The following is a 27996-nucleotide window of genomic DNA, read 5'->3' on the forward strand; positions in this document are numbered from 1 at the left end:
ACCTCTTCCTCCAAGTCCTCATCTGGGTGGAGAGCGGCATCAGTGCCGTTGGGCTGTTGGTGCTTTTGGCTGTGTGGATAATGATTATGGTGATGATGATGATGGTGTTTATGGTAGTGAGAGGGGAAAACATCAAACTCTTCATCTCTTTCATCATCTTCTTCATCACTGATGTCAGTCACTTCGACTTCCTCTTCTGATTCAATGTCAGATATGGGCTCAACCTATAAAGAGAAAGAGTGCATGTAGTGTCAAAGCAGAGTTGGGTGTTCCTGACTAATTCCCATGAATTTTCCAGTTGTTTATGATGACTGAAAAAATAGTTTTTTCACTACAGATCATAATTTCAAGGCAAATAAATAATTTATAACTATGCATAACTACAACTAGACTGTGTAAAATTGTATTTCTATTCGTTTTCCAGGCCTGGAAATGACACTTTTGGTTTTCTAGGACTGTGGGAACTCTGACTTTAGGTCTGGTAAAATTAAGCATCAGAAAAGTAAAACAGTGACTATTTATAAAACCATTTTAGTCTGAATCAGATTTTTTTTAGGTCATTCCCTAAAGTTTGGATAGATTAATGGAATATTCGGCACTGTTCAATGAAGCCCTCAAAATATTTTGATAGTTAAATAATTTCTGACTTGTCAAGGAAATATTAGAGATGTATTGCTTCATTTTTAGTGTTGAACATTTGGAGTCGATGTAAACAACCATTCAGTACATTTACATACACTATAAAAGTGTTGCGTAAACATTTTAATGCTGGAATACACTTCATGAATTCTGCCCAGATTTTTGCCCTGATTTGCAGTATGGAGAATCAATGCTAGCTGCCGAAAGTCAGAGCCAGACTTTGGGCAGTCAGAGTTTACAGATTTCACAGAAAATTGCATAGTGTATCATGGGCACATACTCAGATTTTTTCATATCAAATATCAAACATGTCATCATGTTTGATATTTTGAGCCAGTTTTAAAATGCTGTTTTGTTGTGTTTGGACCGACTTGCAGTGTGTGATCCTCAGTTGTTTGTTGTATGATGCCCAGTTTTTCTTTGTAACCGTTTACAAAGTCAGCAAGTGTATTATGGTTAGTACTTTTTATAAGTCGCATAATGCATTCCAGCCTTTCGTCTGACTGAAATACATTTTTCTCAAGTTCGACAAACAAAAAACAAGGAACATGAAACAAAAAAAACTAAGTAGCAGGTAGCAAGTAGCAATTATAACTGTGCATGTGATTGTATAGATCATAATTCCTGATTACCTTAATCTTGGGCAACCCGGCGCTGTTTAGCGAGCCGGTTGAGGAGGAGTTGGACACCAGTCCTGATCCGCTGGCTGAACTGAGGTCACTCCCAAATGACAACGAGGAACCCAGACCAGATGTAGATGTGGAGGACAGCGAGGCCTGTCGACCCTGACTGTCGCGTTGTTTTCGGCCCAATGGGGGAGGCTGGAGCTTGAACTTGAATGGAGAATGCTGCTGTTCCTCCCCCAGGTGATGGTGAATAGGGTGAGCGTGAGGTGGCGGGAGGATGGAGTGATGGCTGTTGAGCACCGAAGGCCTCTCGACAGGACCACGATCACAGCCCTGGGGTCCGGGCATGCCTTTGTCGGGGCGCTGAGGCTGAGGAACGATGATGTTTGGGTAATGAAAGAAGGCACGAGGACTCAGGTGGTAATTGTAGATGCTCTGGGTGTGAGCCTGCAGGTAGCGCTGCATGTCCTCTGGGTTGAAGGAGAAGATGGAGCCAGGCATGGGCGACAGGGTAGGGGAGGGAGTGTAGGCCAGGTGAGAGCCTGGGGTCATGGAGAGTGCCGGCGAGAGAGGTGGCACCAACAGGCCTGGACCTCCCGGACCGGACAGAGGCGAGACGGTGAATGGCGAGAGAGGCTCGGGATGAACCCTGTGTCCGCCAACCTCTGACACTCGATGACCTCTGTGACCGCTTGGTCCACCGTACATCCTGAACATAGCCTCGTGAGACAGACGAGGGTGAACAGCACCTCGGAAACCGCTGCCTCCTCCACCTCTCTCAGCCACTCTTTCAGTCACTCTCTCCTCTGCCGCACCTCCGTTCCCATCTTCGATCTCAGAGTTGACAGAAGTTCCATCGCTGCAGTCAGAGACAGACCCACGGGCGATGCGGCGGCCGCTGAACATCCCCGGACTGCGCAATTCCTCGCTGCTGGGGGACCGCAGCACTTCAGACACCTGCATGTCTGAAGGAGTGGATGGAGGGAAACGGAAATGGGGACCTGTAGGCACTGGTGGAGCACTTTGAGGAACAGCCGCTCCTGCGGAGAGACAAACACAGGTAGAGGTCTTAATTGAGTTTTGCATTTTATTATGTAAACAAATGTATGTGATTTGTGTGTCCTCGTTTTGTACCTGCAGACCCCATATCAATGAAAGGGTAGTTGACCAGGACCAGCTTGTTGAAATTAAACTTGTAGGTGAAGCGTTTTCCTTTAGTTTTATTTAGAATTCTCTTGTTGTAATAATACCTGCAGAAAGACAAGCAGGACACATTAGCCCACTCTGAAATCAAATTTAAACCTGAAATAAGGTATTAGATTATTAAAAGTTTAAATGAATAAGAAAAAATCCAGATTCCGCACTGATCAAATAAGTAAATGTACGATATTGATGATATATACTCTATGTACAGACAGTCATATGTTCTTGCTTCCAGTGAAGCACAAGATGCTCTTTGGATCATCTCAAATCATCATGGAGAACATGAACATCAGATTTGACACAAACTTGTGGAGTTCATGCAGCTTGAGTGGTGCTATCGAAAAATGGGACAAATTAAATACAAAGTCATTGTCATTTAAAGGAGACAAATTATGCCCCTTTTTACAATATGTAATATAAGTCTCTGGTGTCCCCAGAATGTGTCTGTGAAGTTTCAGCTCAAAATACCCCACAGATAATTTATTGCAGGGGTGCCCAAACTCGGTCCTGGAGGGCCTGTGTCCTGCAGAGTTTAGAGCCAACTTGCCTCAACACACCTGCCTTTAAGTTTCTAGCATACCTAGTAAGAGCTTGATTAGCTGGTTCAGGTGTATTTAATTGGGGTTGGAGCTAAATTCTTCAGGACACCGGCCCTCCAGGACCGAGTTTGGACACCCCTGATTTATTACATCATTTTGAAAATACCTAAACACGCTGTTTTTCGTGCCTGTCTCTTCAAATGCAAATGAGCTGCTGCTCACCGCCCCCTTTTCCAGAATACAGCTGCGCCATTACAGCTAGTACCTGCTAAAACATCTGTTTTGGTTCTGATTTTCATGTTTATCGCGCTGAAAGTATGCGTTTTAAACCATATTAGTTTAAACTTCTGATATACGGTTTTCTGAGTGCACACGGACAGAAAGCGACTGTCACAGCATGTGAGTACAAAACTAAGTTCTCATTCACACACAAGTTTACGTTAAAAACACAAGTTACAAAAACGGTCGGTTATGTCTGTGAAAGTAAACAGCTGGGACATAAATTGCATGTTTATTTTACATCTGTGTGGCAGCAGCAATATACAGTAAATAAATCAATAAATCCACTGCTCTCTTGTCTTCTCTGAGGCTGGAACTCTAAACATTTTTCTCTGCTCATCTGTGAAGCCAAAGACAGAACAGTTAGCATGTTTTGCTTAAACTTTCGCCATGGCGTTAGAACTGGTATACCGTTGTCACTTGCGAAATCAAATGACAGCGCCGTGGGTGGAAACTTACAGATTAAGGGGCGGTAATATTATAATGCGATCCCTTTGCCACGTCACCAAGGGAGCGAAATCAGATGCGCTCGTTTTTTCAGATGCTTGCAGAAAAAGGCTTACCAAAAGAAAGTTACTGGGTTAATTTTTTTTTCACGTTTCCTTGGTTGGTAGATGCACCTGATTATAGCACTTAAAACCTGGAAAAGTCAGATTTTCATGATATGTCACCTTTAAATGTTACTTTTTTATAAATCGTTTTGATGCTAAAATTTGTAAGAAAATCTGAAATAAATAAATTAATTTAAATTCAATTAAATAATAAATGTTTACATTATATATATTATTTTTATATTATATATACAGTATACCGGTATATATTTATATATAATTTGTACGAAAATCAGAAAAAAATGTATTACTTAATTTAAATTCAATTAAATAATAAATTTGCACACATACATTCATATATATGTATAATTTAATTTATATTAAATAATAAATTAAATATATAGCTACCAGTGCAGTGTACATTTTAAATTAATCCGCTTAATACAGGTACATCAAAAATCCAGGAAATATTTAAATATGTTTTTGTATGTATTGTTAATATATTTTTATGTGTACATCTGTGTGATGGGAGGTATTTTCAGGACAGCTCTGGTCACTCTAGTGCCTGTTTATATAACACTATAACCCACTGATAAATTCTCCTTTCTTAATCCCTTTATATAATCCCATTCTCTCTCTCTTCCTATCTATATATTAACCTTTGTCCTTCTCCAGCTCTTTACATAACATCTCTCTATTCCTCACAAACCTCCATCCATTTATGTAACTCCAATAACACTGCATATTTCTTTCAGACCTGCACCAGTTAGTGTGTGTTTCTGTGTGTGCAAATCCCTGTGACAACGATTCATCTTGCACTTAATAACCTTCCAGCCACAATTCTTTGTGAATGACATGTTTCACGGAAGATGCTGACACTGAGCTTTTTGAATGCATAGAGGATATATTTACTCACCCCTGCATGTGTGTGTGTGTGTGTGTGTGTGTGTGTGTGTGTGAGAGAGAGAGAGAGTGAGTGAGTTCAGACAGTCTTGTCTGTAGAGATTAAGCCGAGACAGACAGAGTCTTGTGGTCAGATGAAGACGTGAGCGTGTGTAAATGTGTTTGAGTTGTGGTCAAAATGAATTGACAAGCTTTTTTTTTTTTTTTTAACTAAGTACGTGTTGTCAACCTCCAGAAGGGAAAAATGTGTGACTACGACACCACAACATACGCTGAACGCACCTTCAATACAACTATTAACAAAGACACAGATGTAAGCAGGTGATCAGTAATTATGTGACCCACGATAACACTCCGAGCCACACAGCGAGATATAAATATACTTGAGACAGCTGTGGATTAGCAGCATGTCTACTGAATACACCAGCAGCAGCAGTGTTTGCATGGGTAGACATCCAGCTCACACAATCTACTTACTTCTGCACTGTTTGGCTGGAAGTGGTAACCTGAGCTTATGACGGATGACAGATGAGAACGCAGAGGTGAGATGAAGGGATACTCTAATGATGACATCCTGAACTCTGATGTTCCAATCAACAGGCCAGGCAAAGTAACACTTAATTCTATGGCTGTCAGATATGACTGGTTCTTAAAATTTTTTGCACAGTCATGCAATGCCGTCGCTGGATATGCTTTCTATATAGCATGCGGTTGGTTTCTCAAAGCAGAGGTTAAACCTACTTGAACTACATTACATTGTGCTTTCAGCTAGAGTGTTTCTTGAATTGTCATATTCTGCATTTTTCTCAACGATATGATGCTCAAAGACATGGCGTTCAGGTTTTAGCCAAATCTATTTATTTTATTTTCAAAAATACATTAAAAATGCAATTCATACATACAATAACCTATTCCGAGATGAGCAAGTTTTTAATTTCTAAACTCTGCTAAAATCATAACTGAAAAAAAGCCTCATTCAAGCATGAAGGACTTATTTAGATAATTATTCTTATTACTATTAAAAACTAATTATTAAATAATAATTACTATAATATCTTATTATTATAAAAAAAAGCAAAAAACATAAAAGAATAGATTAAAAAAAAAAAACAAAAAAAAAACAGACCTTTGCAGACCCTTATGGCTTTGTTTCAAGGTCAATAAATCTAAAATGACATTTTTGACAAGGCAAAGTTAGTTTAGGTTGTAAAATGCTAAGTGGTATGATCCTAAACACATTCAAAAACTTTTTTCCTTTTTTTTTTTTTTTTTGAAAATGATAACTACGATGTGTACACTCAATTCAAGGTGTCGGGAAAAAATGTATTACGACACGACATTTTCATTATTACATTTTTTTTTTTAAAACGTAGTTGACAGTGGTATAAACATTTTTCAAAAAGTTGACAAAGAATTCATCCACGAACTTGACATGTTTTAAACTAGATTTTTAAAATAGTTTTCCTTTTTTTAAATATTAGACGCTTTTATTTGACCCTAAAACCGGAGTAAATCCTGCAAAATGTTTCTTAATCAATATTTGTGTCTTATTTTCAAGTAAAACAAGATAAGCAAAAGCGCTAATGTGATAATGTGAGTTGTTTACAAAGAATATATCTTAAAGTCTATGGCACAGAACAGTGTGTGAAAGAAGTGCCGCCCACCCCACGCACATGACTGCATGAGCACCCACTCTCTCAAACACACTTTAAAGAGCATTTGAACTGACTTCAAAGCAGAAGAAAGGATTCTTTGAGCATCTGCATCTAGTGGCAACGACCCTCCTTCTGTGAACCCACACGCTGGTGGCTGGTCTAACAGAAACACTGAATGCGGACCAACATTTTCAAAGGATAGCATATAACATGACCAAATTTTTACGAATTTGAACAAATTTTAAAGACAGACACACCTACTCTGGTGACTAAATAACTTTAGGTGGTACAGTTGAGCAGGTTTCCAGGAAACAATCAGATTTCACTGGGTTAGGACTTGGATTAAACAGCAGATTATTAAAAGCTCTCAGAGTCAATATTCTGTGACTGATGGGAATATAGGAGCTAAACAAACACTACAGCGATTCCTGGTATTCGCAATTCGGCCTGAACAACACGCTTTATAAAAGAGACAGAGTGAAGAAAAGACGGAGAGAGAGAGAGAGAGAGAGGATGAGGATTATCAGTCAGAAGCTAAAAAGGTACAGTGTGCTGCTTTATGTGTAATTATTATGCTATATTTGTGAGGACCAAATATTGGGGGAAAAAATCCTCACAAACCAGAAACATCCTTGCAAATTTCTGAAAATATCCTTGCAAACTTTAAAAGATAGACACAAATGTCTGAGTATATCACCACAAAATAGGATTTTTAATTAACTTTTTTTGTTTATTTACTGTACACACAAATGTCTGACATATAATCAAACTTTTAAAAAATATACTCACAAATGTCTGAAAACTAATTTCTAAAAATATCCTCAAAAACATTTTTACAAAATTACAGGCCTCTCTCATCTTTTTAAGTGGGAGAACTTGCACAATTGGTGGCTGACTAAATACTTTTTTTCCCCACTGTATACAAACATTTCTAAAATATACAAAACTATAAAAACACCTTCACAAACCTCTAAAAAGTATCCTCAAACATCTGAAAATATACTTAATGTTTGAAAAATATTCTCACAAATGTCTGAAAACAAGCTCACAAACTTCTAAAAAAGTCTAAAAATATCCTTAGATATCCTTGAAAACTTGATATCAAATGTCAAAAAATACCAAATGTCAAATATCCACACAAACTAAAAAAAAATCTGAAAATATTCTTAGAAACTTTTGAAAAATATCATCATAAATGTTTTAAAATCCTCAAACTCAACAGATTTATCAACAGAAGTAATGGGAAGCCCTCGGAAATATACAGGTTTATGTATTAGCTCTACTTTGGGGGCAAATTTGTACGCAAAATGTAATAAATATGACAAAACCTCTCTATGGGGACATTTACATTTTCCAAAAAAAAAAAAAATACTGTCATTTTAAAATCTAAAGAGTTTTTTATTAAAGACAGGGTTATGGTGTGGTTTAGGTCTACAGTTCTTCTAAGGGTGCTTTCACACCGTTAGAAGAGGGGGCAGTCGTGGCCTAAAGGTTAGAGAGTCGGACTTGTAATCCGAGGGTTTGAGCCTCAGGTCTGGCAGGAATTGTCAGTGTGGGGAGCGAATAACCAGTGCTCTCTTCCACCCTCAATACCACAACTGAGGTGAGACCCTTGAACAAGGCACCGAACCCCCAACTGCTCCCAGGGCGTTGCAGTAATATGGCTGCCCCCTGCTCCGGGTGTGTGTGTTCACTACTGTGTGTGTGCACTTGGATGGCTTAAATGCAGAGCACAAAATCAGAGTATGGGTCACCATACTTGACCACACGTCACTTCACTCACTCACACCTGGCTCATTTGGAGCGTTTGTTCGGAACCCATCCCGTTTTCTCCCTTAGTTTGGTTCATTTAGGCACATGTGAACATGGCAATCGTGCTCAGTTCCGGACCAAAATAATCGGTCCGAACGTGCCTGAACGGAGTAGTCTCGGCCAGATTGCAAACAGATTCTGAAGCGGTTCACTTGTGGTGAGAAAGCAGTCCGACCCAACAGACCAACGAACCAAGCGGTATCAAAATTCATAACAGGAAATATGTTACATAAAAAGCAGCAGTGTCTGATTCTGTGAGTGAGCACATTAGTTACTGCAGTTGAAAACCAAAGAGTGCTTCTTCGTCTCAAAACATTGTGTGACGCAATATTGTAATGAATTAAGTCCCTGTTTCCGAACAAAGCAAACGGTCTACAGGTCTGAATACACCCTAATTAGCTTTATATAAACAATAGAAGTCCTCATTTAGATAGTAAATGTGTGTGTGTGACGCGTTGGGGTGGGGTACGAGTGGGCCTGTGTGGCTCTAGGGCGGATGGTAAATGGACAGTGAGCTCCACTGCATCCATAAGCTCTATTGAGAAGCCAGAGATAAACATCATGTTTTGTATGCTGCGTGTGTTAGCGCATGTCACTTTTGCACTAGCGTGTGTATGTGTGTATCTCCACCCACTGAGCTAATAAAGAGCTCATTCTGTCCTGACAATAAAACCAAAACTGCCCTCAAATGCACACGCACACGCACACACACACACACACACACACACACACACACACACGCGCGCATGTCGTCATCCTCCTCCAAACAAAGAGAGCTGTTGTAGGACAAGGCCTCTGACCCAGTCTTTCCACAAGTACACACACTCACACACAGTCAATCTTAATCAAATCTCCAGAGTGAAGAAGAAATCATGGCCGGCCACTTCAATCAACACTACATCGGCTCTGATGCGGATGATTTCTAGAGAACGTCTGAAATCGAAATAACATCATGGTCATGTTTAATATGACGACAGACTTTGTCGAAGGGTTTTGATTTCCTGTTGGCAATGAACGGAAAAAGGTCTAGAAAAGTTTTATGGAAGCAAAAAGGTGCACTTAATATTGTTTGACCTCGATGACTTTCATCAAATGGTCAAAAACCGTTGAAACATTCTTCAAAATATCTTCTTTTGAGCTTACCAGAAAAAAAGAAAGTCATATGGTTTTGGAACGGCATGAAGGTTTATGATAGAATGGATAAACTATAGCTTCAATGGATTCAAATTGGTCACATGGCTAAAACTGGCACTCTGATGACTTTGTAAAGTAAAAAATTCTTATCATGTAGCCACTGTGGGTTTAAAATCAACAGAATCTGGTGAGTTCTGTTAGGTCAGTTTTGACAAAAGAGGGATGAAATTTAATAAGGAAGGGAATGAGTATTTGGGCGTCTATCATGCTTGATGCCAGATGGGAAATGTCCCGACGTTCAGTGGAACATCAACAACGGGACAATAGAATTCCATTTTTGTGGAATTTCCACACGCGTGTGGCAGGAAGGTGATGAGTCGAGTCCCAGCGGGCCGTCCGCAGGAGAACATAATTGAAACAACACCCCTAACTCCATCAACATCAAGTCAAATTCCAGCCAGGATTAGAGCTTTAGCCCAGACTTTAATACATGCCATAGAGTGGCCAAGAAATGTCTGAAAAGGAGCGTTTGTCCTGGAATAAAGGAATGTCACAAGCGTGCAGGGTTGAATGTGAAAGCCTGTTGTGAGTTGAGAAGTGTCAGATTGAAGGTATGAATCAGATGGAGGAGTAGAGTGTGGGATTGTGGGGTAGGGAGGTGGTGTAGATGTGGAGGAATGGCAGTGAGTCACTGACATCAAAGATTTATCAACAGAAGTAATGGGAAGCCCTCGGAAATATACAGGTTTATGTATTAGCTCTACTTTGGGGGCAAATTTGTACGCAAAATGTAATAAATATGACAAAACCTCTCTATGGGGACATTTACATTTTCCAAAAAAAAAAAAAATACTGTCATTTTAAAATCTAAAGAGTTTTTTATTAAAGACAGGGTTATGGTGTGGTTTAGGTCTACAGTTCTTCTAAGGGTGCTTTCACACCGTTAGAAGAGGGGGCAGTCGTGGCCTAAAGGTTAGAGAGTCGGACTTGTAATCCGAGGGTTTGAGCCTCAGGTCTGGCAGGAATTGTCAGTGTGGGGAGCGAATAACCAGTGCTCTCTTCCACCCTCAATACCACAACTGAGGTGAGACCCTTGAACAAGGCACCGAACCCCCAACTGCTCCCAGGGCGTTGCAGTAATATGGCTGCCCCCTGCTCCGGGTGTGTGTGTTCACTACTGTGTGTGTGCACTTGGATGGCTTAAATGCAGAGCACAAAATCAGAGTATGGGTCACCATACTTGACCACACGTCACTTCACTCACTCACACCTGGCTCATTTGGAGCGTTTGTTCGGAACCCATCCCGTTTTCTCCCTTAGTTTGGTTCATTTAGGCACATGTGAACATGGCAATCGTGCTCAGTTCCGGACCAAAATAATCGGTCCGAACGTGCCTGAACGGAGTAGTCTCGGCCAGATTGCAAACAGATTCTGAAGCGGTTCACTTGTGGTGAGAAAGCAGTCCGACCCAACAGACCAACGAACCAAGCGGTATCAAAATTCATAACAGGAAATATGTTACATAAAAAGCAGCAGTGTCTGATTCTGTGAGTGAGCACATTAGTTACTGCAGTTGAAAACCAAAGAGTGCTTCTTCGTCTCAAAACATTGTGTGACGCAATATTGTAATGAATTAAGTCCCTGTTTCCGAACAAAGCAAACGGTCTACAGGTCTGAATACACCCTAATTAGCTTTATATAAACAATAGAAGTCCTCATTTAGATAGTAAATGTGTGTGTGTGACGCGTTGGGGTGGGGTACGAGTGGGCCTGTGTGGCTCTAGGGCGGATGGTAAATGGACAGTGAGCTCCACTGCATCCATAAGCTCTATTGAGAAGCCAGAGATAAACATCATGTTTTGTATGCTGCGTGTGTTAGCGCATGTCACTTTTGCACTAGCGTGTGTATGTGTGTATCTCCACCCACTGAGCTAATAAAGAGCTCATTCTGTCCTGACAATAAAACCAAAACTGCCCTCAAATGCACACGCACACGCACACACACACACACACACACACACACACACACACACGCGCGCATGTCGTCATCCTCCTCCAAACAAAGAGAGCTGTTGTAGGACAAGGCCTCTGACCCAGTCTTTCCACAAGTACACACACTCACACACAGTCAATCTTAATCAAATCTCCAGAGTGAAGAAGAAATCATGGCCGGCCACTTCAATCAACACTACATCGGCTCTGATGCGGATGATTTCTAGAGAACGTCTGAAATCGAAATAACATCATGGTCATGTTTAATATGACGACAGACTTTGTCGAAGGGTTTTGATTTCCTGTTGGCAATGAACGGAAAAAGGTCTAGAAAAGTTTTATGGAAGCAAAAAGGTGCACTTAATATTGTTTGACCTCGATGACTTTCATCAAATGGTCAAAAACCGTTGAAACATTCTTCAAAATATCTTCTTTTGAGCTTACCAGAAAAAAAGAAAGTCATATGGTTTTGGAACGGCATGAAGGTTTATGATAGAATGGATAAACTATAGCTTCAATGGATTCAAATTGGTCACATGGCTAAAACTGGCACTCTGATGACTTTGTAAAGTAAAAAATTCTTATCATGTAGCCACTGTGGGTTTAAAATCAACAGAATCTGGTGAGTTCTGTTAGGTCAGTTTTGACAAAAGAGGGATGAAATTTAATAAGGAAGGGAATGAGTATTTGGGCGTCTATCATGCTTGATGCCAGATGGGAAATGTCCCGACGTTCAGTGGAACATCAACAACGGGACAATAGAATTCCATTTTTGTGGAATTTCCACACGCGTGTGGCAGGAAGGTGATGAGTCGAGTCCCAGCGGGCCGTCCGCAGGAGAACATAATTGAAACAACACCCCTAACTCCATCAACATCAAGTCAAATTCCAGCCAGGATTAGAGCTTTAGCCCAGACTTTAATACATGCCATAGAGTGGCCAAGAAATGTCTGAAAAGGAGCGTTTGTCCTGGAATAAAGGAATGTCACAAGCGTGCAGGGTTGAATGTGAAAGCCTGTTGTGAGTTGAGAAGTGTCAGATTGAAGGTATGAATCAGATGGAGGAGTAGAGTGTGGGATTGTGGGGTAGGGAGGTGGTGTAGATGTGGAGGAATGGCAGTGAGTCACTGACATCAAAGAAAAAAAAAGAATGGAGGAGAGAGGAAATAAGAGGGATAAAAGAAGAGAGGAACAAGACAGTACTGTCTTACAGGGAAGTTCAACGTAGAATTAACAGAAAATAATTACAACTCATTACTTAAGTTTGTTAAAACACTTTAGTGATACATGAACTAACCATGTTCAATGTTTAAAATGTATAAGCATTTGTAGAAAAATGCTGTTTCAAATGCTTTTTCAATAATCTGCTCAATAATCGCTCAGATAAATGTCAAAATACATAAGAAAAGGTCTATTGTTACTTCATTTTCGTTGATGAAAATTAGTCATTTCGACTAATTTTAATTAACCGAATTGAAACAATCGAAGTCTCTGGGGTATTGCATTGGGATAAACATTACAATCTATATGATTCAAAAGTCACAAGACTAAAAATCATTCATTTGTGCACAGTTACAGTGAGTATTTCTTGTAATGTAGACCCTGTAACCTTTTCATGATACGTGGGAGACAATTTAAGTAACTTCATAGCCCAAATAACAGATTTTTTTGTACCAAAGAATTAATGCAAGCACTTTAACAAAAATTCAACCTACACATTTCTGCTTTTAATGCCTTGCCCTGTAGACTTCCACTGGAAGCGCATTCACAGTAATGTGCTGTTTACTCTGACTAAGGTCTACAGAGAGAGGAAAGAGAACAGAGGACTCAAATGAGAAGTTCTGTGCGGCTGCATGGCCTTCTGATGAGGGCGATGCAAATATCTCCTGCCCAGAACACAGAGGAACTCATGTTGAGAATGATCAAAGGACATGGTCTCTATCTGACAGCAAATGAAGGTCCAACCCAGCCCAACAATTACCAGGTTCAGATTTCAAAACGCACTTTATGCCACTCTTTGTGCAGTGTTGCCAGATTGAGCTTTTTGAAGTCACCAAATTTAGCTAGTCTTGATTGAACTGTGCGAAAGATGTGCTTAGGCAGGTAGACCAAATATTTTGTCATGATTTGGGTGCATTTTTAAGGAAATATACAATGAAGAAATTAAATAACAAAAAGGTTGTTCAATGCTGTCCATAAGCTGTGTTGCCAAATTCCGAATGTTCTACACAAGTAGCTTATACACAAGTGACTTATCCAGTTTGGCAGTAAAACAAGTTTCCTAAATAATCTTAACAATGGCAAAGTGAGATGAAATTTAAGAAAACCTTCAAAAATATGGTACAATGACCCTGAAAATCATTTTCTTATGGCCAAATGAGACTCCAAATGAGATAAATGTTGCATCACGGGACTTCTCCCCTGACCAGGCCATGCTTTAGATGTTGAGGCCTGTAGAGATGCTGGAAACCAGTGCTTCCAGGATTTAGCACTTGTAGTGATCAGATCACTTATTCCTCAATGCTTAATGATTATGTGAAAAGAGCATTTTCATGTGACACTACTTAAAAACCAATTCCAATGCTAAGGATTACAGATCCTCTCTAGATGAGAGCACAGGATTATTCAGAATGAATGGGCATCAGTTGTGTTCCATATTCTGACAGCGTTTTTGGGAGCTGTGACTCTATGAAAAAAAAAAATGGATTCATCTAACTGAAGGTACATAGTTAATATTATGCTCAAATGAGAGTTTGGAAAGACAATCTGGCAACCGTATCTGTGTCGGTGTGTGTTTGTTTAAGTGTGACAGGGACAGTCTGAGAAAAATCACTTATAATTACAGCAACAAGTAGTTTGGCTTTATAGCTATACTTTCTTTCAAACACACAAGGCAAAACATACATTTGTGCGAACAGAGCACACATTCACATTTGTAATAACAGAGTGAAGAGGAAGAGTGACGTCATAGTACAGCACAGCTGTCAGCTTGTAAACAGTTTACACTTCACTCTCATTATACTTTCTGTTTTGTAAAGAAATACATATAAGCTCAAAATCTGATCTGGTAAAAACAAACAATATAGGCTAAAAATACAGAAGAAGAGAAGTAAAGTATAACTTGTCTTGGATAATCCAACATAAGTGGTAGAGCTTTTAAGACAGTGTTTATGTCTTCTGGTTAACTGATGGAAAAACACACCATCACACACACACACACACATGCGTTAATCCCTCACTACACTGTTAACATGGGATCTTGTCAGTGTTTGCAATCATACAAAATCTCTTTTTCTAAAGACAGCTCCAACTGTCTCAAAGCTGCCATGGATTACATGATGTGATTCCTTAATTTCAGTCCCATAAGACAACATTGCACACTATTGCTGCAAAGTCTGGCTTTACATCAGTAATCAGCAGTACACATAGAGGTCTACTCACTGATAATAATAAGGACTTGACAAATACTAGAGAATCTATCAGATGTGGCAGGAGTTCACTAATGAATCATGCTGAAAAAAATATATTGTCAATTAACGTTAAATCAGTACACCAGGACATAGTAGTCTACTGCATCATTAACAACCTCATGCTCAGAACTGACCCACAAGATTGGGAACGGCACCAAGCAAATACATTTTCATTTTCATAATTCCTTTAGTGAATTTTGTATAAACAGCACAGACGGCACATTCAAATAAATAATTTCTTTAAGGTTTCTTTCATCAAAACAGACATTTTGTTTAGTTTATGTCGTTTTTAACACTCTTTCTGAGTCTTAGAATTAAACAGGGAACAATGTCAATTGTGGTTAAAGAGTACTGCTGAATGTACTGACAACAAGCATTAATGGTAAACTAAAATATACTTTAATGTAATTTCATTGAAACTTGTATGTCATGTATTTAAGTATATTTGTAATGATGAAGTTGTAATTTAGTAAGTAAAGTAAACTTTCAAACTTTTAATTTGACATTATTATAAAGTGTACCTAAGTGTGTTAAGACGAAAGTGTGTTCTTTTTAAGTACTATTAAGTGGATATTTTATTTCATCAATATTTTATCATCTGCAAGTACAGTTGTTTAAAAATGAGACATTTAAGATTTGAGGCGAATTTCAATGTCTATGTTTTTGTCCATACAATGAAAGTCAATAGAGTTCTTTATCAATAGTGCATACAGGTTAGGAACAACAACACAAGGGTATACTGTAAAAAAAAATCGTTTAAAAATTGTAAATAAAACAAAGATTACTGAAGTATGTTTTTTTAATGCTATTTCAATTTAAAAAAAATTTACTTCAAAATATCACATTTAATTGAATGTGTATAGTTGCTGTTTCTTTGTAATTGTTTGTAAAATGTACTAGCAATATCTGTGTGAAAATTGTTTCTACACCATTTTTTAATGGTGAAATGGCAGAATTACTATCCCTTTAACAAATCCCACATCCACTGTAGTGGTTTAACTGCACTGGATCATACACGGATGGTAATCAATCGAGTGTATGATTGATTACATCCAGCACTGAACCCTCGTGTGCCGTAACTCAGCTGTAGCGTAAGAGGTCTGTCCTGAGAAGCCTTCAAAATAAAGGCAGAAAGTGGATCACTCTCCATCCACTTTGAGGATCAGCGCTGATCTGCTAAAGCAGATGAGTCGGAGACAAAAATAAAGGTACAAATGAGCAAATGCAGATCAGGTCACAAATTGGAGTGAAGTCTAAAACTGCCGGCTGCTCAGAATACATTGGCCTGTCTGTACTCTAACGAGATCAGCTCCTGCACAGGTAAATGGACTGGGACTACTGAGAGATCAGACTCCAAGCAGTTATGACTCTCCAGCGGAAGGGTTAATCCCATAATGCAACACAAGAGTCAGACGCTTTAGCTGCCTCCTCTACATTTAGGCTGAGCAGAAATAGGCCTCAGCTTTCCTTGATCAAACTAAAACTGTCCAGGATTTTACTTTGAAAATAGTAAATGGTTAAAAGGTTGGATGTGTTTGAAGATGGACCATGTTTTGTAATTGGTTGGTCCAAAAATGTTATAAGGAGGAAAAGACAAACCAGTCATAAAAAATAATAGGGGCAAATCGTAACTTTGTAAATATTAAATCAGTTAAAAGAGCATTAAAGAGCCTTTAACTGATAGGTCTGGCCTGGCAAGCAAAAGGTAACCATTAAACCACTGGCTGCTTAAGGGGGATTGTGTCTGAAATAAGTGTACTGTAAACTGTTCCAGATTAAACCGCTTGCTCAGGACATGATTGTTAACAGAAATAAAGGCAAAGACAAAAGGACTTACCTGAGAGCTCTGCTGAGTTTGTCATAGTTCATCTGAGGTTTGCACTTGCGGGCGCCCCACAGCCTGGCCACCTCATCAGGGTCTTTGATCACAAACTCCCCATAATCTCCCTGCCAGGCAATCACATCATGATACTCCTCCTTCCTCAGCAGCTCTAGGATAAAGTGCCACAGCTGGATCTGTCTGGAGCCAGGACTGGACTCGGGCTTATAGGCCCAGTCTGGGAACGCAAACCCTGCAGAGACGGAGAGAGGACAAAGAAGAGATCAGACTCTGGTTGATCTGTCCAGAGGACTACTTTTATTCACTGACAAACAAGGCCAGGGATCCTCCCTTTCACTCATCATCTTCAGTATGCATGTACACTGCATCATACTGTAATAGCATGTATACCATTTCAAAGTCTGACATGGGAAATCGGCAGATCCTATTTTCCTACTTTTCAGTTTGAACTCTACCTATAAAGTTAAGCCAAAATCCCCAAAACTGGGATTGGGACTGGCCAATATTAAAAGTCTATACAACTTTGTCTAAATAACTTGAAAATAAAACGGCAACAAAAAATGGATATATTTATTTAGAGATTTCCTAAAAAATTTTTTTACTTAAAAACAGGAGAAATTGGCAAACACAATTAAGTGTCAAATGTGGACCAATATATATCCCTAATAACTGTATTCATTCATGTGTTCATTGTTTGCTCATAACCGGAGTCAATAATCATGCAGATTTACGTTACAAGCTTATAGAATTGTACAGTAAGAAAGTTATTTCCCTTAACCAGGAAATTAACGTTCTTAGAATTGACAAGACAGTTGACCCTGAGTGGTCAGCTAAATATCTACAGCGATTCTAAAATATGAATAGTTAATTATAACTAGTTATGGTTAATTATTCATATTTCCCCATGAGCTGATTCGCTACAATTATAATTATTACTTTTTTGAATTACAAGGTTGGAGGTTCCTGGAAATTGGCATTTATCAATATTGGAAGCTGATATTAGGTCAATCCAATCTATATACTTGTCTGTGTCAGGTATAAAATGTACATTTTAAAGCAGGTAACCCAGCTCACAGTTAATATCAGCCATATTGGATATAATTACAAAAAAATGAATTCGATTGCCAGAGAAATAACTGATAAAATGCATATCTTTTATGCAATGCAAGTCACTTTAGAAAAAAAGCTTTCACCAAATGTATAAATGTAAATCTTCAAAAAGCTTTATATCGTCACATCTCTTATCATCAATCACCTTGAGGTCTGATTTGTCACCAGAAACCTCACTCAATCTAACACACAACCAGATGCGATTGGCATTTTTTTTAGAAACAAGAAATGATTTGAAAGGGCTGCAGAGAGGATGGAGGGTGTCCAGTCACTGAGGGTGAGGACGGGTGAAGTGGGGTTAGGCAGGGTCAGGTTAGGCTGAGGCTGGTAAAGGTCGGATAGGGTAACGGCTCACAGTGGTTCCTCAACAGCTGATCCTCTTAACACTCAGTTTCACACACAGCGGCCCTTTACACACACACATTTACTTAGCTATGTAAATCGGAACATTTTATAGACTTGTAATGTTTTTATATTAGGTAGTTATAAATAATATAACCTACCCCTAACTTACAACCTAACAGGAAACTTTCTGAATTTTGAATTCTAAAAAAAAATAAAAAATAATAAGTTAATTTACTTTATTTTCATACCATTTTTACAAATGAAGACATCTCCAAAAGTAGGTTGTCAAATTTAGCTTACTTCTGGGTACAAATTTGTCCCCAAAATAAAGTCAAGTACACACACACCCAAACACAAGGAACTGCTCCTGCATGGGTAATTGTTTTTACCAGGCAGCTTTTTTTGTGTGATTTAACCATTATTAATTCTGTCTAAATTATCTCTAATGGAGCTACTTTGAGTTTAACTGCATTTAAACCTTCACTTCATTGTTCAATTCATTTCTGCAGAATAAAAGGTGTCTTTTCCACCAAGTAAACCAAACCATTATCATTTATAACTTTAAGGCATTTGGGGTCATTTTTTTTATCCATTTAGATCAGACTATGAATCAGTTTTGCTTTTATTATAAATGATCCAAACACTTCTCAACAACTTCTGACAATTTACTAATTCGTAGAATCAGACAAATCACTTCCTCCTGATGACTCAACAAATCTAAAATACACACTCAAGTGGTTGTTTTTCCTGTTTCTAACTGCTAACACCAGTGAAAAACTGTACTTTTTCTGTACATTTTTAAGAGGCAGTGTCAATGTCAGTGTGTATTTATACCTGGACTGGAAAGACGTTTATCATCTTTTTACCTTCAGCAAATAAACAGAAGTACATTTACAGAACACAGCACATCCTATAACATCTACGTGCTCTCAAAACATCACTCTCTCTCACACACACACACACACACACACACACACAGAGGGCACATCTGATTGCTCCTTTAAGAGGTCAAATGTACCATGCACCAGAGAGCGAAGTCTGACTTCAGGAGCTGCAGACAAGGATCTGGTTTCACAGCTCACATTCTCTCTCTTTCTCTCTCACTCTTATCTCTCTCTTTCACTTATACACACACACACACACACACACACGAAAAGGATCCTTACTAAGAAGTTTGAGCTAAATTCAATATGTCTGCCAAACTCCCTGATGAACACTGAAGAGGAGACACTATATGTCACACACTCACACACACCAGCAGGCAGATACAGTTACTGCTCTCTCGTAACACACATACAAATATCAATGTTGATTCACATTCAAGTCTACAATCACACATAAAATTCAACTCATCCAGCACCCTGATTCAGGTGTGATCTGAATTAATGCTGTGCCAGTCGCCCGATCTCTGTGTTTGTCTCAGGATGAACGGCTGTTACACATGCGAAGAAACTCTAACAGCAGTGAGCTTGTTTTTTTTAGATGAAACCTCATCAGGCACTGTGTGTGTGTGTGTTATTAATCATATTACAGTCGATTACAGAGTGTTCCAGCATCAATGCTCTGTTATGACCCATGTTTCACACCCACATCGTATCACACGACACCTCTGCATTTCTCAGAAATACACACCTATACATACAAAAAAAGTATGTACACTACCGTTCAAAAGAAAGCGGTCTGTGGGATTTTTTGACATTTGAATTTTTTTTTATGTTTCTGAAAGAAGTTCATCAAGGCTGATATTTTATTATTTATTTGATATAAAATAATATTGTGACATTTTAATACAATTCAAAATAACTGTTTTCTGTTTTAATATCCTTTAATTTTTTTTGTAATGGTAAAGCTGAATTTTCAGCAGCCATTTCTTCAGTCTGGTGTCACATGATCCTTCAGAAATCATTTCATTATGCTGCTCTGGTGCTCAAGAAATATTTCGTATTATTATTAGTTGAAAACGTCTGCTTAATGAAGTGTGAAAAGTGTGAAAATAATTTTTTTAAAGAAATATTTATAAATAATATTATTGTCATTTATCAATTCAGTGCATCCTTGCTGAAAAAAAGTATTATTTATATATATATATATTTTTTTTCCCCTCTCTGCCTGCAAATATGGAATAGATGATGCATCTGTATGTTTCATATCGCAAAAAGTTGCGTTTACACTGTGCAAACAAAAATACGCAGGAACCTTCACGTAAGTTTAACAGCCAAGGTCGAAATAGCTGAATAAGCTTTTATTTTACAACAACATTTTAATGAAAGCGAACAATCATCATTGTTCATCACCAACTCCAGATTGAAAGGAAACGAAGTCTTCACAAATGTCTTCATTGTGCACATCTATAGAAAATGAAACCTGCACTGGTTGACAACGGTGATGCTTAAGGTCATTCTGATGTAGCATTTCATTTTCCCAGACAAAAGCCTCTTATACTAGGTTATTATTCCTCTTTATTCGAATTCTATTGGTGGATTAGAACACACATATTTTAATACACCTTTAAATTGCCAAAAAAAAAAAAGATTTTAATTAGAATTTTGGAACTCAAATGAAAGATTCCAACCATCCTATGAATTACTGATTTACGCAAATGCAGAAATTTAGGGAAAATTAAAACGGATTTCACAGGACATCTGTCTAAAATCAAGCCCTAATCTAAAAATAAAACAAGTCATGGAAACTACATAGCTGACAATTTCTTGTTTTTAAAAGTGAATCAACCTGAAGTTCACGTGCGTGATGAGTTGTGTGTCCTAAGGAGTTGTGCGAGTGTCTTAACAGCATGCTGTGTTGTGTGAGAGTGTATGACCTCATCCCCCCCACCCTACTTAACCTTTGTGACCTTCGTCCCCCCCATACACCTTCTCTCCCTCTCTTTGCCCCAATTCCCCCAGGGGGAGACACTAGATCCCCATTACAGAGAGAAGACAGACCCACAAACACACACACCGTATCAATAATGCAACAACCTGACTGCCTTAGTGTGTGTTGTTGGGAGATATTCTCTCTGTCCTGGGATGCCCAAGTGTGTGAGAGTTAAAAAGAGAGAAGAAAACTTAGAAAGAAGAATGTGGAAAACTGAGCGACAGACAAGACAAGAAACAGAAGAGAAAAGATGAGAGAACAAGAAGAAAAAGAAAAGAGGGGGCCTGAGGAGGGAGTGGGAGAGAGGGAAACAATAGAGAGAGGGAAAGGGGGATGGGTTGAGAGAGAGAGAGAGAGAGGGATGAGATCATAGCTCTTCTAGTAGTCTGTTGTCACTCAGGTCATATTGCCTCCCTCCCTCTCTCTCTCTCTAAGGCATCGATTGCACTCAAGAATGTAAATCTCGCAGGCACTCCTGCACTTTAGTCTTGCATAGGAAGTATTTAAAGAATTCAGAGCATCCGAGGAAACTACTGCTCTGCTCTGCACAGTGGCATGTTCATACAGAAAGAAAGACAGGGTGACCCACAGAGACACACTTTCACACATTTCAAGACCTCATTCCACATTTTCCTAAAATGTCTGAAACAGGTCAAATGCAGCTGATACTGGAGGAGGGCAGACATGCACAGCCAAATTTAAATTTGAACTTCACACCATCAGATCCCCATAAAAGCTCTGATCTTTATATCACTATCTCATTCATTTTCTCTACATGAAAGTAGCCTTAATATTTACTGACATTTTGCTGGAAGTTTTTAATGGTATTATTTAGTGCTCATTATATTTTATTTTATTTCAAACTGTAATTTTAACCCTTTTGATTTCAAGTGTGTTGACTGGCTTTAACCCCGTTTATTACTTAGTGACACAAAATTTGATGTTTTGGCTTCATTAACACTGACTACTCAAATTTTGTCTGAAATGTAAGTTATTTAACTGTTTGGTTGTTTTATAAAAGCAATATCACACTATCAATCTATTTTATATTTTATTTTATACACTTGTTTAAAAGCTTGGGGGTAACATTTTTTTTTAAAGAAATTAATACTTTTATTCAGTAAGGATGCATTAAATTGAAATCTTTTGTAATGTTATAAACGTTTTTACTGTCACTTTTGATCAGTGTAATGCTGTTCTTTTGAACCCTCTACTAATCAAGTCAAGTCAAGTCAAGTCACCTTTATTTATATAGCGCTTTTAACAATACAGATTGTGACAAAGCAACTGAACAGCATTAATTAGGAAAATAGTGTCAATAATGCAAAATGACAATAGTAAACACTCATTTTTCAGTTAAAGACAGTTCATCATTGAATTCAGTGATGTCAACATCCAGCTCAGTTTAAATAATATCTTTGCAATCATGTCAACGATATCGCTGGAAATGAAGTGTCCCCAACTAAGCAAGCCAGAGGCGACAGCGGCAAGGAACCAAAACTCCATCGGTGACAGAATGGAGAAAAAACCTTGGGAGAAACCAGGCTCAGTCGGGGGGCCAGTTCTCCTCTGACCAGACGAACCAGCAGAACGGAAAAATCAATATAAGACGTAATAAAACAGACGATGAACAATATTAACAGCAATTATTATATGATGCAATCAAACTTATAGCAAAATGTGGTAGTTCTGTATGTTGTTTAATCAAGAATCCTGAAAATAAATAAATAAATTCCACAAAACATTAAGCAGCAAAAATTGTTTTCAAATTTGATAATAATAAGAAATGTTTCTGACTCCAAGGTTTTGAATGGTTGGTAGTGTACATTTTTTAAAATATTATTAACATTACATGTTTTATTGTTTTTAACAATCGTGTGTGTGTTGATGCTTTAGTAAAACTATATGCAAAACCACTGTACCGATAAAGTACTTTGAAATTGAAATTGAGAGAGAGACTCAAAATAACTTCTCAAAAAGTTCTGAAGGAGTTTCTGTCAGGCAGCACAGAGGGGGGATTCAGTTATTGGCTGGAAAAAAGCTAAACAAAAACAACTCTTCCTCTGTCTCCGCTTTTCTCAGATGGGAGCTGCCAACAAAGAGAGTTTGGTAGAAGAGGATGGCTAGATAAATCAAATTCATTACGATTCAGAAGGATATCATTCTACGTCGCTCTCCAAAAGTACTGAAGCCTTTTCTTCTGTTTCCAACAGGACTACCGTAAGCAGTATGGACACAATTTAATTTCCTGTAATTTCAGTGGCACTACATCTTTATATAACATACACTGGACCTGTGACTGTTCCCTGGTCATTTTCACACCTCTGCTGAGACTGTGAGCAAGTATGTGTGTGTGTAAACTGATAGAAAATAACTCCGTGTGAAGAGAAAGGAGACAGATCATCAGTGGTTTAACACTAACAGGTGAGTGTGAGGGCTGAATATAGCACAAAGTTGGCATTCAAAGTGTGTGTCTTGAGGCCACAAAGTGAATTTGAAAGTGTGTGTGGATAAGCATGTTGAGACCGATCTCTTTGTGCACTCACACACACATTTTGACAACACACTGTGTCTTATGTCCTTTTCCAATTAAAATTTTCTCAAAACCGTGTCACTGCTCACAAACATCAGCATATGATTCTTAACACTGTTTAGAAATTCAACGTAATTTAGTCATTTTATGCCATTACAGGCTGCTTTGATGTTAAAAAATATTTAAAAGGCTTAATATCATACATTTTTCAATTATTATTTATTTAAAAATTCTGCTTATAAAAGTTACAAAAGTTTATTATGCCACAAAGAGAAATATTTTAGTTTTGCTTTGATTGTAATAACTGAAACGCCCACTTCGCAAAGTGAAATGAGCTGTGCTCCAGTTCTCACGTCGGCTTCCGAGTTTGCTGTAAATATAGTTTTTTAACTCCTGTAATTATTATGCATCTAGTTAAAAATAATCTTTATACTGTGACAAAAACGCCAACACCGGCACTGGCCACCTGTTGGTAGAAAATATATTTTACTGGCTACAATACATAATGAACTAATGTCATAAATGTAAGAAAATACAAGAAAAAAATAAATCAGAGTCTCTCAGTGAGCAGAGTGATTAATTATACAGAAAAGAGAGAGAGAGAGAGAGAACGAGAGAGAGCATTACAACAGATGAATGAGTGTGAACCTGCATATGAACACAAAGTTAAGGGGCTTCACACTTCAACTTTCTCACTGTAACTTTCTTCTTTCACACAGTACTTTTCCAAGCAGTAATAGCTCTTTTACAGAAAAGAGAGAGAGAGAGAGAGAACGAGAGAGAGCATTACAACAGATGAATGAGTGTGAACCTGCATATGAAGAGAGTAAAACAACTGTCTACTGTAAACACTCACACGCACACAAGAGCGGTTTCATGATGTGCCTTGAAGAACTTCGAAATAAGACCAAGACCAGGGGGTTAGTCATGGCCTTAAAGCTCCAAAAATAGACACAAACACATTGGAGTTATTGTTTTAGAGAGAGAGAGAGAGAGAGAGAGAGAGAGAGAGAGAGAGAGAGAGAGAGAGAGGGTGGTGAGGTATGGAATGAAAGCAACAAAAGTTTGCATAATTTCTCTTTTTAAATTCCTGAGTCCTGACACAAAAAGACATACATTTAGTGTGTGTGAAGAAAACAATTACTTCCTTAGAAAGCCCATAACAAAAACACACTGTAGTAAATGATAGTTAATTAACCCAAAAATAAAAAGTCTGTCATCATTTACTCATTCTCATGTCATTCCAAACCTGTATGACCTACTTTCTCTCATTGAACTCAAACGAAAACTTGTGAAAAAATCTCCAAACCACTCTTTTCCATACAATGAAAACATACTGTGATCAGGCACTACCAAACTCAAAAGAAAATGACAAAGTCAAATAAATATCATTATTCCTCAGAGCGTGCTTGTGTACAATTGTTTGTGGACCCAGTATCCACCCCTGCTGAACCCCTTTTCGCAAGGTCACATATTCTTCAAAATAGCCCTTTTCTCCACTGAAAAAATAAAGTAATATGGGTTTGGAACAACACGAGGGTGGGTAAAAGATGGGTGGAATAGCTAAGCATGTATTTCTTCACACACATCTCTTTACGCATTGTGTGTGTTGAGTATTTGCAAACTATTAGTAAACAGAGGAAAGGTGGAGCAACCCACGTCCCAGAGCTCAGAGTATATCTGTCTTCTCATCCTCCGCTCATTACCCTTCTATCTCTCCTTTCCATCTCTCTCTGTGAATATCACTTATTCATTCATTCAATTCCTAGACGAGCCACTCGTCCCCTATCACTCTCCCTCTCATTTAAATTACCATCTCACACTACATGCTCTCTTTTTCACAGACTGATGATTTGTGAATCTTTCAAATAGTCAGTTCTCTGCATATTTCACTACTATTGCAAGGACAAAATTTGACCCTCACAAGTATAGTCACACACATAAACAGCCTCTCTCTAGTCAGTGTTAATGTTCCGACAGGTAGGTGAGAAAATGAGAGTTCAGCCCTCCCACCTTAACACTTACTGATCAGAGCGTGTGAGTGTTTGTGTAAGATTGTTAGCGGACCCAATACTCTCCCCTGGTGACCCCCTTTTCTCAAGGTCACTTCTGATTTACCTGAATTGTGTCAAACAGTGAAAACAAGTTAACGGTAAGATATATCAACCAAGTGATGCAACCGTCTGACGTGTCATTGACAGGTTACGAAACTGGCAGGTTAAATCACTGTACTGCAGGAGCAGTAGGGTTAAAAGCACTAGAGAGTTACAGTAAAGTGTGCTTGCGTATGCATGAATGTGTGCGTATATGTACGTGTGACAGGGTGTTTCCTGGAATGTGTCACCATTGCAGTACAGGAAGTTAGCAACTGTTCTGCACCACAACAACATCTTTGCTTCCTGTATATGTGCGTGCATTCATGTGTGTGTGTGAGGGACAGATTTTGACTTGGAGCATCTGTACTATAACATTTGTCACTTTCCTCATTTGAATCAGATCTGATGGGAGTCGCAAACTTTCAACGAGAGTCACCCCAACCGACACACTAACATTTCGCAGCACAGAGTGATAAAAATAATAAAGTAAAACAAGCAACAGGCACAGTTTGTGTTGGTGTTTGTGCGAGCATGCGTCAGCGCTGACTCAGTGCGTGAGCGTGTTTGTAATTCAGCCTTCACAACGCAAACAATCTCTCTCCTCCATTCCCTTGCTTTCTCCATCCTCTCCCTCCCTCTTTCTCTTGGACACCATCTCCTAGCAACCAGACACTTCAGGCCTAAAAATAAACCCCTAGAAATGAAGAGAACAAGAAATAAAACATAAACGACAATTAATCCTTTCACCAGAGCGTGAGTCTCAAATAGAAAAGGTAGGAGTAAGAACAGAGGACAAGAGAAAGAAGCGAGGCCCAGAAGAAGAGAAGAAAGAAACAGAGAGAGAGCCAGCAACAGGTATTTGTTAGTTTTCTCGTGCACTCCAGCACATCTAGCTTGCTGGGAAGTGAGCAGACTTTTTTTTAGAGTCTACAAACACAATATTACTGAGAAACTCTTATAACTCAATGGTTTTCACACCAAAGCAGCTATATTTACTCTCCTTCTAAACCTATAATCTCCAAAAACAAGTCCACATAATTAGATTACATTTAATTTGGCTGATTTGTGACTTCAAATGTTCTCACAAGATGAGTTTTTGATTTGTGAGTGAATACCACTTAAAATGTTCTCACTAGTTGGACATGATTCACTATGTTTGAACACTCTCTACTCTCGTTTGGTTTCCACTTTTGGTATTAAGTCAAAGTTCTTTCTCAAGTGTAGTAGGTGGGCCAAAGGGAAACCCTGCTTTCTTTAACCGGCCTAAATTTAACCAGATGAACACTTTTATGCATTCTTAACCAATTGTAATATTGACAGAGCACACCCGATTCACACACACACACTTTATTAGCACACCTAGGCCTGTCGCAAAAATCAATATATCGACTTATCGTGCAATATATGTACATGACCTCAATAATTTTTGGTGACGCAATATATCGCCCATTATATTTACTTAAAATTAATGTCACCATTAGGGGTGTAACGATTCACTCTTTTCTCGATGCATCGATTACAAACCCTGACGATGCAATGCATCGATCTTTAAACATGGATTTTTGAATCGTGATCGTCGAGAAACTCAATAAATAAAATTTATGAATGATGCAGTGCTAATTGACATTTATTAGAGTACAGAAACTATAAAGTATATTTTCTACCTTATTCTGTGCAGAAAATTGATTGTTTGTAGTACTGTATAAAACAATCATAAAATTGCCATTAGGAAAACATTATAGATTACAAATGATTGATTATTGTCCAGCAGTGTATTTGATTTCTTATAGCAAATTCAAAGTAAGAGATAAGAAAATAATTCCTTGTAAATAATAATAATAATAATAATAATACATAACATTATTGTATTTGACATTTCTGTCACTTCTGAAATGATGGTTCCTGGTAGAGGTCTACACGGGTCCAAAAATTCATACCCGAACCCGAAGAGACCCGTAAATGTGCTACACTGAACCGACCCGGACCCATCTATTATTTTGAAAGTTGGACCCGGGCTCGTGCAGAACCGAGAAATGTCAAAAATGTACTACCCGGAACCGACGCGGACCGTCAATTATTTGAAAGATGGACCCGAGCCCGGCCGGAAAGACACAGACCCGACTGGACCCGATCGGCACATATTCCACAGCAAATTGCGATTAACAAGTCGATAAACAAGTTGCGAAAATTAAACGTTTTGTCTTAAATAATGTAAGAAGCCTTCTCCCTTGTACCTGACTGTGATGCACACAATCCTATTTGCCAAGAAAGTTCCATCCGTGTTATTCCTCTCTTGCCAATTGAAATGCGTAATCCACTCATTATTCCAGTTTCAAAAGTCCACTTGCTGTCACGGTGACGTATGAGAAATGCGACTTTGCAGTTTTGCATTTTTT

At 38.5% G+C, this 27996-nt stretch overlaps 1 protein-coding gene across 1 annotated transcript in view; it reads right to left on the minus strand.

Moving 5' to 3' along the window:
• The window catches only part of LOC107582036 (ETS domain-containing transcription factor ERF-like), a 62703-nt gene that overhangs the window by 9832 nt on the left and 24875 nt on the right, over positions 1 to 27996 (minus strand). The window contains exons 2-5 of the mRNA XM_016267733.1: positions 16640 to 16874; positions 2400 to 2515; positions 1272 to 2305; positions 3 to 224 (exon numbers count right to left, since the gene is read on the minus strand). Of these exons, the coding sequence (XP_016123219.1) occupies positions 3 to 224; positions 1272 to 2305; positions 2400 to 2515; positions 16640 to 16874 (1607 nt within the window). The remainder of the gene's footprint in view (positions 1 to 2; positions 225 to 1271; positions 2306 to 2399; positions 2516 to 16639; positions 16875 to 27996) is intronic.

Source organism: Sinocyclocheilus grahami, unplaced genomic scaffold (genome assembly GCF_001515645.1).
Source record: "Sinocyclocheilus grahami isolate Dianchi unplaced genomic scaffold, SAMN03320097.WGS_v1.1 scaffold40.1, whole genome shotgun sequence".
NCBI classification, from domain to species: Eukaryota; Metazoa; Chordata; class Actinopteri; order Cypriniformes; family Cyprinidae; genus Sinocyclocheilus; species Sinocyclocheilus grahami.